This window comes from Malaclemys terrapin, chromosome 22 (assembly GCF_027887155.1).
Source record: "Malaclemys terrapin pileata isolate rMalTer1 chromosome 22, rMalTer1.hap1, whole genome shotgun sequence".
NCBI lineage: Eukaryota > Metazoa > Chordata > Testudines > Emydidae > Malaclemys > Malaclemys terrapin.
The window spans coordinates 9,015,826-9,032,580 of NC_071526.1; the positions used below are offsets into that span (position 1 = coordinate 9,015,826).

The following is a 16,755-nucleotide window of genomic DNA, read 5'->3' on the forward strand; positions in this document are numbered from 1 at the left end:
ACCCCTTAATGCCATGGCTTATGAAGCCATACACAGGCAGCCTGGACAGGAGTCAGGAGCTGTTTAACTACAGGCTAAGCAAGTGCAGAATGGTGGTAGAATGTGCATTTGGCCGTTTAAAAGGTCGCTGGCGTTCATTATTGACTCGCTCTGACCTCAGCCAAAGAAATCTCCCCATTGTTATTTCTGCTTGCTGTGTGCTCCACAATCTCTGTGAAAGTAAGGGGGAGACCTTTATGGCGGGGTGGGAGGCTGAGGCAAATCGCCTGGCTGCTGATTACGCGCAGCCAGACACCAGGGCGATTAGAAGATCACACCATGAAGCGCTGTGCATCAGAGAAGCTTTGAAAACCAGTTTCATGGCTGGCCAGGCTACCGTGTGAAATATCTGTTTGTTTCTCCTTCATGAAAACCCTCCCCCTTTACTGACTGATTTTCTGTAAGGAACCCACCCTGCCCCTTCCCCCATCTTTCTTTCAAACCAAATAAAGTCACTATCATTTAAAAATCATTTATTCTTTATTAATAGATTAGAAAAAGAGGGAGGGAACCCGGGTGGTATTTGGGAGGAGGATTGCTGGGAAGGAAAAAGCCACAAAGAAAAGGTTAAAAAAATGACAGCCTTTTGCTTGGGCTGTCTACTGGGGTGGAATGGGAAGGTGTACGGAGCCTCCCCCCCCGCGTTCTTACACGTCTGGGTGAGGAGGATACGGAACATGGGGAGGGGGGAGGGGGGAACAGGGGCTGAAGCGGCAGTCTGTTTTCCAGCAGCTGTTCCTGAACCTCCACCAGACGCCGGAGCAGCCCCAGCATTGCATCCTTCATTCTCTGGTCTTCCTGCCGCCATCTCTCATCTCGATCGTCTCTCCTCTCCTCACGTTGGTCCCTCCTCTCCTCACGTTGGTCCCTCCTCTCCTCACGTTCACTGACTTCTTTCCTATACTTTGAAACTGTTTCCTTCCACTCATTCAGATGAGCTCTGTCACTCCTGTTGGATTGCATAATTTCAGAAAACATGTCCTCCCGCGTCTTCTTCTTACGACGCCTTATCTGTGATAACCTTCGGGATGGAGGAGGGAGGCTTGAGGAATTTGCAGCTGCTGTAGGGAGGGGAAAAAAGAGAGAATTGTTTTAAAAGCTACATTTTGCAGAACAATGCTTATACTCTTTCACGGTGACCAACACTGTTCACATTACATAGCACATGTGATTTCTGTGCAAGGTCGCATTTTGCCTCTTAATGCTGAGTGCTTGTGGCTTTGCTGCTAGAGATCACAGGTCTGGGCAACAGAATTCGGCTTGCATGCGGCCATGGTAAGCCATTGTTTTACAGCTTCTGCACCCTCCTTTCCCACATACCAAGCATAGCCTGTAGAGTGCTGCAGAAGCCTGGCCAATCTCAGCCAGTTGGGGGGGGGCAGTGTGGGGGGGCTTGTCTGGGCCCCTTCAGGCAAGTAGAGTGCTGCGGTTTTTCTGTTAACATTCAGCAGCACCAGAAAACAAACTAACCCCCCCCCCCCCCCCGCCATGAATTCTCTGGGATGATCACGGTACCCCTCCCCCCACCGCGTGGCTGGTAACAGGGAAGATCCCTGCTAGCCAAACGCGGAAAACTTCAGGGCCAATTTCCCATCTGCGCTTGGCTAACTGCAGGGAAGGATTTATTTTCCGCCACAGGCAAACAGCCCAGTAGGAACGGCCACCTCTGTCCCCTTAATTAAGTTCCCGTATTTCAACCAGGTTACCAGGAGTGATATCACTCTCCTGAGGATTACACAACAAGATAAAGAACGGATGTTGCTTGAATGCCAGCAAACACCGGGACCATACGCTGCCAGGCTTTGTCAGGCAATGATACCAGATTACTTGCTGCAAGCATGGCGTGGTCAAGTGTCCTACCATGGAGGAGGGAATAAGGATGCACTGCCCAGAAACCTTCTGGCAAGGCTTTCGGAGTACCTCCAGGAGAGCTTCATGGAGATGTCCCTGGAGGATTTCTGCTCCATCCCCATACACGTTAACAGACTTTTCCAGTAGCTACAGACTTTTCCAGTAGCTGAACTGACCGCGAATGCAAAGTCAGGCAAAGTAATCATTAAAAACCGTTTGCTTTTAAAACAAGTTTTATATTTTAAAAGGTAAACTCACCTGAGGTCCCTTCCATGGGGTCAGAGTCTTGGGTACTGGCTTGGGAGGCTTGGGAGGGTACTTCAGTCAGGGTGATAAAAAGATCCTGGCTGTTGGGGAGAATGGAGTGCTGTGTGCTCTCTGCAAGCTCATCCTCCTCCTCCTCCTCCTCCTCTACCCCATTGGCAGAATCCTCAGGCGTCGAGACTATCCCCGACCCAGAATCCACGAACAAAGGTGGGGTAGTGGTGGCAGCCCCCCCTAGAATTGCATGCAGCTCGGCGTAGTAGCGGCATGTCTGCGGCTCTGACCCGGAGCGACCGTTTGCCTCCTTTGTTTTTTGATAGGCTTGTCTGAGCTCCTTGACCTTCACGCGGCACTGCTCAGAGTCCCTATTGTGGCCTCTCTCCATCATGCCCTTGGAAATTTTTTCAAAAGTTTTTGCATTTCGTCTTTTAGAACGAAGTTCTGCAAGCACTGAATCCTCTCCCCATACAGCGATCAGATCCAGTACCTCCCTCACGGTCCATGCTGGTGCTCTTTTTTGATTATCAGCCTGCATGGTTACCTGTGCTGATGAGGTATCTGTGGTCACCTGTGCTCTCCACGCTGGGCAAACAGGAAATGAAGTTCAAATGTTCGCGGGGCTTTTCCTGTCTACCTGGCCAGTGCATCCGAGTTCGGATTGCTGTCCAGAGCGGTCACAATGATGCACTGTGGGATAGCTCCCGGAGGCCAATCCCATCGAATTGCGGCCACACTAACCCTAATTCGAATTGCTAAAATCGATTTTGGCGCTACTCCGCTCGTTGGGGTGGAGTACAGAAATCGATTTAAAGGGCCCTTTACATCGAATTAAATGGCGTCGTTGTGTGGACGGTTACAGGGTTAATTCGAATTAAAGCTGATAAATCCGAATTAAAGTCGTAGTGTAGACCAGGCCTCAGAATCCCCTCAGCAAATAGTGGTCAATTTGAACGTTAGTGATACACGAGCACAGGGCAGCTGATCACAAAATTATTCCCCCATCTAAAGGGCTATTCATTTTATTCTGGGTGGTCAACTGGATTCTAGTATAAGCATGAGGCTTTTGGCTGCCTGCTTGGAAATAACTGGCAAATTTCAGTTAAACGGCCTATAGTGTTTGACACTTAAAAAAAAAGACTTTTTATTCTGTGATTGCAATACTGGGAACATTTCTCTACAGCTCACTGTTTACATCTGCCCCATGGCAGCTCTAAAGTGAAGCACCAGTATTAGTTTAGGAGTGACTGCTGGATTTCAGTTCTTCTCCTTAGTATGCTGACAGAAACTGGGGTGTGTCTGCACTGGGTATTTTACATTCTCCCGCCATTGCACTACCACCAGCGGTAGCACTAGTGTAGACCAGCTTGCTGGCATTTCTACACATCAGACCCCCCCTTGACTTGCTCTGAGCAAGATTAGATGCTGATAAAGCATCTAAGCTCTGCCTACACTAGCAATACACCAGGCCTACACAAGTGATAGCTAGATAGTGGTAGAACTTAAAAATGCTAAGCCTGGGGAAAATCCTGGACAGTTATCTCCCAAGGAAACTATACAGTATAAACCACTTTCATGCTCCTCTTCTCCTTCCCACCAGCAGTTACCACAGAGCACCCTCCTCCTCAGTGGAGGGCATCAGATCTGCAATACATTTTCCCCCCGCTACAAACTATGTGACTTCCCGAGAACTAAGGTGGGTGAGGCAATATCTTTTATTGGACCAGCTTCTGTTGGAGAGAGACAAGTTTTCGGCAATAAATGCTGGAACAGTCTTTAAATTTGTATCCTAATTTGGAGTCTATTTTCCCCCTAGAGTCTCCTTCTGCAGCATAATCCTAAAGGAAGAAGTGTAGGTGCAAATGCTGGATAGCAGAAGGCTGCAAGATTTGAATACACAAAGGGGACACTTCGCCACCAGATGCACTTTTGATCATTCAAACTGAGAAATTTGCTGCTGGGTTTGCCAAGATAGGGAAACCAATTCAATAGGTAATCAAATTTCATGCTTCATAGTATAATCTGATCACCACAACCACCAGGAAGAATAAATTCTCCTCCTTCACTCCTGCCTGGGGTCCCTACTTCCAGAACTGCAAATCTGACCATAGGCATTATAGCAGGCCTTCCTGAGACGCATCAGAGTACTGGCTATTGCCAGAGGCAGATCCTGGACTTATGCATCAAATTAATTGGTCCATAGAAGTCCTGTGGAGAGCTAGAGCTGAAATTGGGAAAAGTAGGAAATCCAACAGTCCTATGTAAAGGTTACAGTAGCATATTAGCCACAGTTGGGAGTAGCTCACGTCCAGCCACAGGTTCGTTATATCTAAGTACGTATGTGCTCCCATCAATTTAGTCTGAGAATAGTAAAGGGGGAAACATGTGAGGGCAAGATTTTGCAGCTCACGTTTTTCAACAGCAGGCTCCTTCAATCCATCCAAACGGATCATGAATTTTAAACAATCCACAAGGAGCCGCTTGCTACCATCACCAGTCAAAATAGTTTCCATTATCTTCCTTACTCTATGCTTCTCCATTTGCAAAGTAGTTTATGTCCTTGTAAAACCAAGAAAATTTGCCAGCCCAAGCACAAAAGACTTGTACCATGCCGACTCATAATGAAAAACAATGATATTTTACTTGCCAGTCAAAATAATATCATTCACCTTGGATGAGTGGGCGAGTAAAAGTTTGCAAAGCAATCTTATCACTTTCAGTACGCAACCTGAAATCTAACCACGTTGCTAAGACACCATCTGTGCTGAATTCGCACAATGTTTGAACAACACTCTGCCAGAAAGGTGCAAACATGATTTCCCTGGCCAGTATAAATAGGGTCAAATGGTGATTTACAATATGGCTCATTGCAGTTCAGCCACGTTGATACTAGCCAACAAAAGCGTTTGCCTCTTTCTAGCCTGAAATATTTTTCAAAACAGATCTGGCTAGCACACTTGGAATTGAGCATAGATGGGGCCCACTAAACATCATTCCTTTTTAAATGAAGTTGTCCGAGTCTGCAAATAAAAATGTAGACAGTCTGGTCTAAACTACTATGGTCAGAAAACAAGGACCATGCTCTATTTATTTGTCAGAGTAACAACAGGAAATTGAAGTAATCCAGGGCCTATGTTTTACCTTCAAAAACTCCTTAACAGATTCAGCCTTCCAAAAGGCAAAGGACCCATTGGAAGTGGGAGGGCAGTGGGAAGACACGTAGGGTGAGAGCGTGGGGGAGGGAAACAGTCTGTGAACCATTGTGAGAGACAGCAAACAATGTACCTTTTTAAAACATGTTCAGGAGCCCTCATGCCAATTGCTAAAAAAAGAAAGAGTGATAAACCAGTTAGAAGCCAGGGACAGTACCTTTGTTTCCAAGAGAATATGACTGCAACTCAGAGACAAAGAAAGGATGTAAGGGATGAATGGAAAGAGGACCTCAGGAACTAAGGGTAAATCTACACTGCAATAAAAGCCCTGCAACACTGAATCTCAGAGCCCGAGCCATTGACTTGGGTTCGTGGGATCAGGCTACAGGGCTAAAAATAGCAATGCAAGCATTCGGGGTCAGGCTGGAACGGGCTTAGCTGGTTCTTCTCTTTGGGCTTGTCGACACTTACCGAGGTGCAGCACTACAGCTGCGGTGCTGTATCGTGTCTGGTGAGGGCATTCTAATCCGATGGGAGAGAGCTCTCCCATCGGCTTAATAACTCCTCCTCCGCGAGAGGCGGTAGAAGCTCTCCTGCCGACATAGTGCTGTCTAAACCGGGAGTTAACGTCGGTATAACTACGTTGCTCAGAGGTGTGGATTATTCACACCCCGAGCAATGTAGTTATATTGAAGAAAGTATGTAGTGCAGACCAAGCTTAAACCTCTGAAACTGCAGAGGATTAAAATGTGAACCAGACACCAGCTTTACTGTTGTTTTTTTTAAATACACACGTGCATGAACTATTGCTCATTAAATATGAGAAACTATCAGAATTGGATACAGCCAGGCAGAATGCTGCATACAGACTTCTTACAGACAAGCCTTCGCCCTTACTACCACAGGCAATCTTGAGCAGAGTCAGTCAAAAGCATTTGCATTATGTATTGCTTTTGGGATATGTGCAGAAGTCGGCCTGCTGTCAGTGAATCCATCCACTCAAATGTTGTAAGTGTAAATTCAGTAATATTTACCAAGTGCCGCTCCATCAAAGCGCTTGGGGAGACATGCAACCATTTAAAAACAACGACTCTAGTGATTAGCCGTGTTTAATCATAAATCATGGGGAAAAACTCAAGACTGAATCCTCCTTGCATTGCCTCATGCAAACATCCAATCCACAGATTTATATTTAACTAGCCCACATTACCAGGGGCAAACCACAGGCACAGAATAGCCACACTTTCAGAGTCTGGATTTTTATTATTCCCCTAACAACTTGCACTTAAGTTTGTTTAAAAGCTTTCTAGCCATTCAGGTTCAGAAAGGACTTCAGAATACTGTATACCTAGCCAGGTGCACTGATGTCTGTAGGCAGGCAGACTGAAACAAAGGTCATGCTCTCCTCACCACAACCACTCACTTCACAGAGGTGTTATTGTTGAAGTCAAATTTAATCTAGCATTCAATTGCTAACATCGTTAACCATTTCAGAATAGGTCCCTGTATCAAAAACATCCAACCTCCTTCTCCCCAAAATGACTGGAAGCCCTGGGATACCACAATAATGGACATGGCGTTATACTATCAGGAATGCGCCATGATTTTGATAGGGCATTGCTCAGAAATAAGGCTGCAGGTTTTGAATACAGAATGTTTCCGTCAACTGATTATCTTGATTACTCTGATACACTCGTTATTGTCATTAAAAATTAGGGTTATAGTGGCCATCTAAGAAATACTTGACTTCAGAATGTAGTTTGAGGTCTCTGACACTTGATCCAGCAACCGATTTTTTTTAAGTGTCCCTTGAGATTTACAATGATAAAATATAAATAAGAGGCCAAGTAAATTAGACAAAAGCTGGAAAAAATTGTGATTCATGGAAAATCTTTCAGGATTAGTCAAAAGCCTCCTGATATATTTCTACTATGTTTGCTAATCTTACCCTGGTATAAGGAATATTCCTCTATATTCTCTAGAGCAATGATGAGCAACCTGTAATCCGCTGACGGGCCACGAGACAGTTTGTTTACATTGACTGTCCGCAGGCCTGGCCACCCGCAGTTCCCAGTGGCCACAGTTCACGGTTCCCAGCCAATGGGAGCTGCGGGAAGCGGGGGCCTGTGGGCCGCAGGTTGCCCACCACTGCTCTAGAGTTTACTCCACTATAAAATGCCATGCACACCAGGAGCACTAAATTTTCCAAGTAATAAAGTAACTACTGCTCATGCTAATTAGTGGGAAAGCTAGAAATTTCTAGCAGCATTCGGCCAGGTCTACTCTACAAACTTACATCAGTATAACGATATTGCTCAGGAGCAGAGCCGTCCCTTGAGTACGGCGAAGCGGGGTGACCGCCCTGGGCCCCACGCTTTGATAAAATCGTGAGGAGGCAAGCGGGGAGGTGAGGCAGGAGGGCGAGCGGGATGAGGAGGTGAGCGGCAGGCGGGCAGGGGCGAGGAGTAGCCCCCTATCAGACCCTCCCCCTCCCCCCAGTGCCTCCTGCCCGCCGGCAGGCCCCGCTGATCAGCGCCTCCCCCTCCCTCTCAGCACCTACTACCTGCCGCGGATCAGATGTTTCGCGACATCTGGAGGCGCTGGGGGAGAGGGGAGAGGAGAGGAGGGCTCGGAGTGCTCAGGGAGGGGGCAGAACTGGGGGGTGAAGAGGCGGGGCTGGGAAGAAACAGGGTGGGGGTGGGCCTTTGGGGGAAGGGGTGGAGTGGGGGCAGGGCCTGGGCAGAGACAGAGGGGGGAGCACCCCTTGACAGATTAGAAACTCAGCACCTATGTCCCGGGCCCTGCACCTCCCTAAGGACGGCCCTGCTTAGGAGTGTGAAAAATCCACACCCCTGAGTGATGTAGTTATACTGACCTCACCCCTGGAGTAGACAGTGCTATATCAATGGGAAAGCTTCTCCGTCAACATAGCTACCATCTCTCATGGAGGAAAGTGCTGCAGCTGTACCACTGCAGTTTTTTAAGCGTAGACCTGCCCTTTGATATTTACATCATGAATGCAGGAAAGTTTTTGAAATATATCCTTTATAAATGGGACTCTGAGCAGCTATAAATAGGCCATAAAATACTCAAAATACACTGCAATGAACTGGCAGGGAACTCCACCCTCTTGTTAAAGGTTTTGCTGCTATAGAAACTCTGATTAAACGTGCAATGCCATGAATCACTGCCTGAAACAGAGGTGCGCCTCAGTGAACAAGGAAGGGCCGGAGAGTGACTGAACAACATTTCACGTGTATCAGATCTGAAATCAAATGTTCCCCCGTACAAGCTCTGCCAAGAAACGAGTGTTGCTCTAGTATTGCGGGGTTGTAGGGGAACTCTCTTGCAGAAAAGCAATGGAGTTCAGCACCTTCATTAGTTTTTAAGATCTAACAGACAACCCAGGAACAGAGGTGCCTAAAGTCACATGCACCCACTACAATAATGCAGGAAGAGGAAACAGCAGGAGTAAATTTTTGTTTGCAAGCACAGCCACCTGGATTGCTAGATCTATAAGGCACTCTCTCAAACCAACTGTTCTGCAGGCTAGCAGCACCAAGCACAGACACCATTATATTGATGGGAAACTAGGAGATCTAGGTTGCTAAAGAAACACCACTATTAGCACCAAGTGTCAGCACATCACAATTTCTCTTTCCTATTTAATTCAGGCCACATCTACACTAAAAAGTTTCACTGTCAGAATCTTTGCTGACACTTAGCTGCCAACATTACTATGTTGGTACAGCACACACGCACTTGGCTGCTTTTTCCTGTGCCACGCATCCTCACCATAAGAAACTGTGTCAGCAAAAGACACTGTGCTCTGTCGGTAGGCATGCCGACAGAGGGTGTCATAAGGAGGAGGGAGAAAACTTGTTCACCTTAGCCTCTAAGGATAGAACCAGAAGCAATGGGTTTAAACTGCAGCAAGGGAGGTCTAGGTTGGACATTAGGAAAAAGTTCCTAACCGTCAGGGTGGTTAAACACTGGAATAAATTGCCTAGGGAGGTTGTGGAATCTCCATCTCTGGAGATATTTAAGAGTAGGTTAGATAAATGTCTATCAGGGATGGTCTAGACAGTATTTGGTCCTGCCATGCAGGCAGGGGACTGGACTCGATGACCTCTCGAGGTCCCTTCCAGTCCTAGAATCTATGAATCTACGCCAGAATCCCCCACACCACTGTATGCAAAATTGCCTTGAGGGACACCAGCACTCTACTACAGGCATATCTTCAGTGACCATTTGCAATCAAATATGCCTGCTAGTTAATAATTTGCACAACTGCAAACATTAGAAACAGAAATTATAAATTAAACTAAATGATTTTCAATACCTAGTACTAATTATGCTTTCCTTTCATACACTGGAAGCCTTTCTGCAGCTATAGTCCAGCCTTGCATGGAGATTAAATTATCAAACAGAAAAAATAAATTAATACAATCTAAACATTTAAGGGTCCTTTACTGCCACGAATCACTCTATAAGAGCTTTGAGCAAAGATCCTTCCCACCCTTCTAATTGCCAACACAGAACTGCAGACTGGCAACTTTCCAACTCCATTTTGCCATGCCATTGGGCAAAAAGATCCCCCGGCCAAGAGCACAATACACTTTGGTCCAGCTGATGTTCAGCATGGACCAATCAAGCAAGGCAAAGGGTGGGGAGGCAGCACTCACCAAAACTTGCTAGAACAGCAGCAGCAAAGTGAGTTTTAAAAAAGGTTTAATTTTTCCAGAAACTAATGCTCTCAAATCAGAATAAACCCTTCGAAGGAGATCATCCACAATTCATTTACCAGTGAGAAATGTTAACATAGCCAGTGTCTATACTAGAAACTTTGTTCTCTCTACTTATGCTCCTCTTAAATGTTTCAATTTGAGGGGCGGGGAAAGAGATGAAATTTCTCTGCGGGTTTTTTTTCTTTTCACACGGAGATGTTAAGATTGTGCAATAAAAGTCTCACTTTGCAAGAATGTCGCCATAAGTAATGAAAACCTAATGGTAAACATGTTCCCATCACAGTATGTCTCATACAGAAAGCCTCCTCACGGCAGAGACGGAAACTATTCAATGAAGCTATGTATCAGGACACAGAAAGGATGATTCAAGGGAAGTAGAAAAATCAAGAATGAAACCTGACCAAATATTTAAACTGGAGAATACTAAGAAATATTTTAGAACTAAATACATGGTTATTTCAAGTTTCACAGGGATCTAAGACTTAGAATATTAATCACTGACACTGTAAAAGCCCATGATACATACACATTTTTGTTATTTCTATTCCAGTATTAGCTAAAGGCTCCAACTGAGATTGTACAGCACCTGGATCATGGCGCCCAAATATATACAGGCAGCTACTCTCTTATTAAGACAGACAGGACAAGAGAGGAAACAAAGGCTTGGGGTAAAGTGACTTGCCTCACGTCACAGGGTATGTCAGCATGAGAACTATTAATAGAACGCAGGCCTAATGGATCCTACAGCATTCTTTTACTTTACTTTCCAAATCTGTGATGTGTTTGCAAAGATTATTTCCTTCCTTATGACAAGTGATAAGTAACAGTCAGCATGGATTTGTCAAAAACAAATTGTGTCAAACCAACTTGCTAGCTTTCTTTGACAGGGTAACAAGCCTTGTGGATGGGGGGGGGGAAGCGGTAGATGTGGTATATCTTGACTTTAGTAAAGCTTTTGATACAGTCTTGCATGACTGTCTCATAAACAAACTAGGGAAATGCAACCTAGATGGAGCTACTATAAGGTGGGTGCAAAACTGGTTGGAAAACTGTTCCCAGAGAGTAGTTACCAGTGGTTCACAGTCATGCTGGAAGGGCATAATGAGTGTGGTCTCGCAGGGATTGGTTCTGGGTCCGGTTCTGTTCAGTATCTTCATCAATGATTTAGATAATGGCATAGAGAGTGCACTTATACAATTTGCAGATGCTACCAAGCTGGGAGCTGTTGCAAGTGCTTTGGAGGATCGGATTATAATTAAAAATGATCTGGACAAACTGGAGAAATAGTCTGAAGTAAATAAGGATGAAATTCAATAAGGACACATGCAAAGTACTCCATTTAGGAAGGAACAATCAGTTGCACGCATACAAAATGGGAAATGACTGCCTGGGAAGGAGTACTGTGGAAAGGGATCTGCAGGTCATAGCGGACCAGGAGCTAAATATGAGTCAACAGTGTAACACTGTTGCAAAAAAAGCAAACATCATTCTGGGATGTATTAGCAGGAGACACGAGAAGTAATTCTTCTTCTCTACTCCACGCTGATTAGGCCTCAACTCCAGTTCTGGGTGCCACATTTCAGGAAGGACATGGACAAATTGGAGAGAGTCCAGAGAAGAGCAACAAAAATGATTAAAGGTCTAGAAAACATGACCTATGAGGGAAGATTGAAAAAATTGGGTTTGTTCAGGCTGGAAAAGAGAAGACTGAGAGGGGACATGATAACAGTTTTCAAGTATGTAAAAGGTTGTTCCCAAGGAGGAGGAAGAAAAATTGTTTTTCTTAACCTCTGAGATAGGACAAGAAGCAATGGGCTTAAATTGCAGCAAGGGAGGTTTAGGTTGGACATTAGGAAAAACTTCCTAACTGTCAGGGTGATTAAGCACTGGAATCAATTGCCTAGCGGTGTTGTGGAATCTCGGAGATTTTTAAGAGCAGGTTAGACAAACACCTGTCAGGGATGGTCTAAATAATACTTAGTCATGAGTGCAGGGGACTGGACTAGATAACCTTTCAAGGTCCCTTCCAGTTCTATGATTCTATGATTAACTTTCTATAACCAATGACTGGATTGCGCTCATAGGGTCTTTCTCAAGGTATCTTAAAAAGCCGACTAAATATGTCACAGTGATGAAATTCACTGCTTTGTCTGTATTAGGCTAGGTCTACACTACAGCGGGGGGTCGACCTAAGATACGCAACTTCAGCTACGTGAATAGCATAGCTTAAGTTGCGTATTTTAGGTCGACTTACCTGGCTGTGAGGACGGCGGCAAGTCAACCGCTGCCGCGCTGCCGTCGACTCCGCTGCCGCCTCTTGCCGCGGTGGATTTCCGGAGTCGACGGCAGAGCGATCAGGGATCGATTTTATTGCGTCTTCACTAGACGTGATAAGTCGATCCCCAATAGATCGATTGCTACCCGGCGATCCGGCGGGTAGTGAAGACGTGCCCTTAGTAATTATTGAAGTCCACCAGATATGTTCTGTATAAGCCGCATATTCTCCACAGGGAAGTGGATACTTCAATATTCCAGAACAGCTGTCAGTCTTCACTGAATGCAGTATAAAAAGAGGCAGTCAGGACTGAGATATCAGATATGTACTACCAATGAATGAGCTAAATTTTCCACTTCCTCCTGATACTAGTTATCCTGCATATTCAGCAAAAATAAGTAAGTACATATCAGACAAAAATAACAGAATAGCACTTCTAAAGTTAATGATAAATTTACTGCAAATCCTGGACTCAGGCCATAAAGAGCAATCAAACTGAGTTAGCAAGTATGAACTTTCCCCAAAGTAAGTCTGCTAGCATTACGTGTTCTGGCCTTTGCTGGCACTCCAGCACAAAGTGCAGAAAGTTAATGAAAAAGCCAGTGGCCTGAAGCCACAGCTAATTTCAAAACTCTACTGTAAAACACAGCTGCCAAGGAAAACATGACATACATTGCTCATTGGGTAATTCCACACAGAAAGCCTGATATTACATATCTAAGGCTCAATGAACCCACAAGAGAGTTCAGGAATCATGATTAAGCATGCCAGCTACACTGGTTTCCTCACCATTTCGCTGGCCAATATGCATTGGACCACAATATGCCAGAACCATGTTTGAAACATGTTTCAGCATCTTTTTAAAATATATTTCTAACATGACTGTGACAGTCTGTATCCCTATGTTCACCCTTTTTACAAAACTATAATGATTTTGTACAAAGTATGCCTTGTGAGGTATCATTTGAAATCTCATAATATGCTGATCATTATTGTCCCGATAAAATATGTGGGTCAACATTGCATGCAAAGTTATAAAACTCTACTGTATGACATTGCTGAGACATGCTCCAAATTTAGAAAAGTAGGCACAAACCAGGTCCTCAGAGACAAAAGGCAAACTGGCATCTCAGCCAAGTGTCAACAAAATCAAATGTACTATCACCTGGTTAAGCAGCTTCTTTGGAGGAAAAAGGGTGAGAGTGAGAAATTTACATGTTGGCAAAGAAACAGCTGGAAGTTTCCAGTCCCACAGACTTTCCGTCACCTGAACCCCAGATGGAGATGATTCTCAAAGAAGAGAATTGCTATAAGAAAGGGGAGCAAACTCCCTAGATTATCCATCCCTTCATCTGTACTCATGGCACAGACAACACTTGAAAGACAAAGGAAGCATTACTGAACTGGGGAGGGATTCTGGCTAAAAGAGCTAGATAGTAAGACTACTAGAGCATGTGGTGAGAGACCCCCTTTTGCTTTAAATTCACTTAGTTTGTTAAGTTTGGTATTATTTTGCATTTTACCTCTTATTTCTTTGTAACCAATTCTGACGTTTATGCCTCATTACTTGTAATCACTTAAAATCTATCTTCCTGTAGTTAATAAACTTGTTTTATCTAATCCACTGTTTGTTTGAACTGAAGCGTTTGGGAAACTTACTTTGGGATAACAAGATTTGTGAATATCATTTTCTATTAATTAAATGATGGACTTTATATGAGCCTGTATTGCCAGGAGGAGCTGGGCAGTACAAGATGCACATTGCTGGGTCTGGGACTGGGAGTTTGCTATTGTTGCCTGGTTGGTGTAATTCATGGGTGGCTGGTGTTAGCTCTCGTACAATATAACTGGGAGTGACTTACAGGCTGAAGGCTATGAGTGGGAAGACCAGGAGTGGTAGTTCTCACAGCGAAGCCATATAAAAGGCAACACAGCTGTTCCAGATTGTATCCTGGGTAATGTCACAATGATGTGATCTTGTCAACATGGCTGGCCAAACAACGGGCCCGATTTTACCACCATTGTCACTGATGGGACTAGAACAGGGCCCACGTTAGAAAGAGGATTTAAACACTAATTTAGCTCACAGCCCAGTGTACATGAAGCTTAGGAGACCCAGGAGAATGTGGCACCTCATGTATGGACAGTGAAAACTTTTCAAACAGGAAAAAAAAGTGTGTTTCTATTTCATTCAAATATTATTTCTTTTGACTCTGTGCAAGAATCCCTTACAAGGAAGTGAACCCAAAGTGACTAACAGGATCTTTTTCACTTCTGAATCTTTCTGTGGAACACTTAATTAAACACAGTTTTCAGGAGATGAAACGTGCTAACATCTATGACAGTGAGAGAACAACCTTGTTTGCATAAGCCGGTTGGTCCATTAAGCATATTCCAGAAATCAGGATCCTGTTATAAGTCCAGCTGGAAATGACGGTACATCTAAAATGCAAGGCCATTCATACTTTTGCATCCCTATACTGAAACAGTGAATAGTAATTAAGATTCTATGGCCACATCCATACTTTCGGCATAGCCATGTTAGCAGAACAGCTTTAAAAAACAAGTTCATAGTTCAGGCAAAAAATGGTTTAACACTCTACCCAGACAGCAAAGAACAGTTCTAGCCTTGAAGAATAATGTTTCTCCAACCAGTTTTTTTACTGGTGTAACTCCACTGAGGCCATTAGAAAATGTTCTCTGGTATAACTATACCAGCCAACCCCCAGTGTAACACAGCGTATACCAGCAAAACACTAACTGTACCTTTGCCAGCACAGCTTACACTGGTTCAGAGAGTAAAAGAAGCTATACCAACAAAAGCACTTTGATGTCAGTATAACTGAGTCTACACTAGGGCTTCTGCTGATATCATTCTTTGGGTTTTGTTTTCAACTATCACACTTCTAACATGTTGCTATACTGTACTAGCAAACCTTCCTAGTGCGGACCTGCCCTGACTTTAATGGAGTTATTCCTGATTTATATCAGCAAAAGGGGGAGGAGAATTAGGGCTTGTCTATACTTACCGCGCTGGTTCGGCGGCAGGCAATCGAACTTCTGGGTTCGATTTATCGCGTCTAGTCTGGACGCGATAAATCGAACTCAGAAGTGCTCCCCGTCGACTCCGGTAATCCTGCTCGCCGCGAGGAGTACGCGGAGTCGACGGGGGAGCCTGCCTGCCGCGTCTGGACGGCGGTAAGTTCGAACTAAGGTATGTCGACTTCAGCTACGTTATTCACGTAGCTGAAGTTGCGTACCTTAGTTCGATTTGGGGGTTTAGTGTAGACCAAGCCTTGGACACTAGAGGTAAAATTTGCAAATAAGACTAAATGGATTAGGAACCTGGGTCGCATTTCAAAAGTGACTTAGGCACTTAAGAGCTTAAGGCTTGGTCTACACTACCAATTTATGTCAGTATAACGACGTTTCTCAGGGGTGTGGAAAAGAGTGATGTGCTATAACCCCCAGCATAGGCAGTGCTGTCAACAGGAGGGCCTCTCCAGTCACCACAGCTACCGCCTCTCGGGGAGGTGCGGCACCCATGCTGTTGAAGCTCTCCTCTCAGCATAGGTAGTGTCTGCTGCACCGCCGCCGCAGCGCTCTTAGGGCTTGTCTACACTGGTACTTTACAGTGCTGCAACTTTCTCGCTCGGGGGAGGGGTGTGTGAAAAAACACCCCCATGAGCTCAGCAAGTTTCAGCGCTGTAACGTGCTTGTATAGACAGTGCACCAGTGTGGTGCAGCGTTACCAGTGTAGACAAGCCCTAAGCAGACATTGGTCTCACTGAAAGCCAATGAAGCTGTTCTGTAAGCAATTCTTAACGGTGTTTCATAATCAGCATATCAAAGGCACAAATACAAAAGAACCAAGTTAGCAAACTATTTACCCAGCCCTTTCTCCCCACATTATGGTAGAAAGCCAAGTGGTTTTCAAAAAAACAGCAATACATTGGGTTCCTGTTTGCAAAAAAGGACTTGTTTTCACTACTGTCATCCCCTTCACATCTTTGCCACTGATGTTTTCTATCACTTCATATAAATATACCATTCAGTTAAGAGATGAAGCATGTTCCTTAAACTGATAACATCAGGGGACAATTAGTTTCTCTAATGCAGTTTGGAAAGGGCTTGAAGTCATCTGTAAATAGATTCAAATAAGCATTATTGTATCAACAAAGATTTCACTGGGTACAAAAGGTGCCTATCACCTTGGTATCCTAGCCCCAGTCAGGTCAAATTAAAGTCAACAGAAAGTCTGTGTGCAGAACAGCATTTCAATTTAAAAATATATTGAAAAATAATCAGAAGTGTAGGGCTGGAAAAGACCTCAAGTGTCCATCCCCACTCACAAAGGCAGGATTAAGTATACCATCCTAAATCACTCCTGACAGGTGTTTGTCTAACCTGTTCTTTAGAACAACCAATG

The 16,755-nt window shown here is 44.6% G+C and overlaps 2 protein-coding genes across 2 annotated transcripts in view; both read right to left on the reverse strand.

The window, feature by feature from the left end:
* The window catches only part of PHACTR4 (phosphatase and actin regulator 4), a 104,527-nt gene that overhangs the window by 81,541 nt on the left and 6,231 nt on the right, over positions 1 to 16,755 (reverse strand). The gene's annotated exons all lie outside the window — the stretch shown is intronic.
* On the reverse strand, positions 584 to 3,068 carry LOC128827737 (SRRM2 protein homolog rsr-2-like). The gene is made up of 2 exons (XM_054011818.1): positions 2,149 to 3,068; positions 584 to 1,100 (listed from the first exon to the last, which is right to left on the reverse strand). Exons 1-2 carry the CDS (start codon positions 2,687 to 2,689, stop codon positions 607 to 609), a joined length of 1,035 nt encoding a protein of 344 aa, XP_053867793.1. The 5' UTR covers positions 2,690 to 3,068; the 3' UTR covers positions 584 to 606.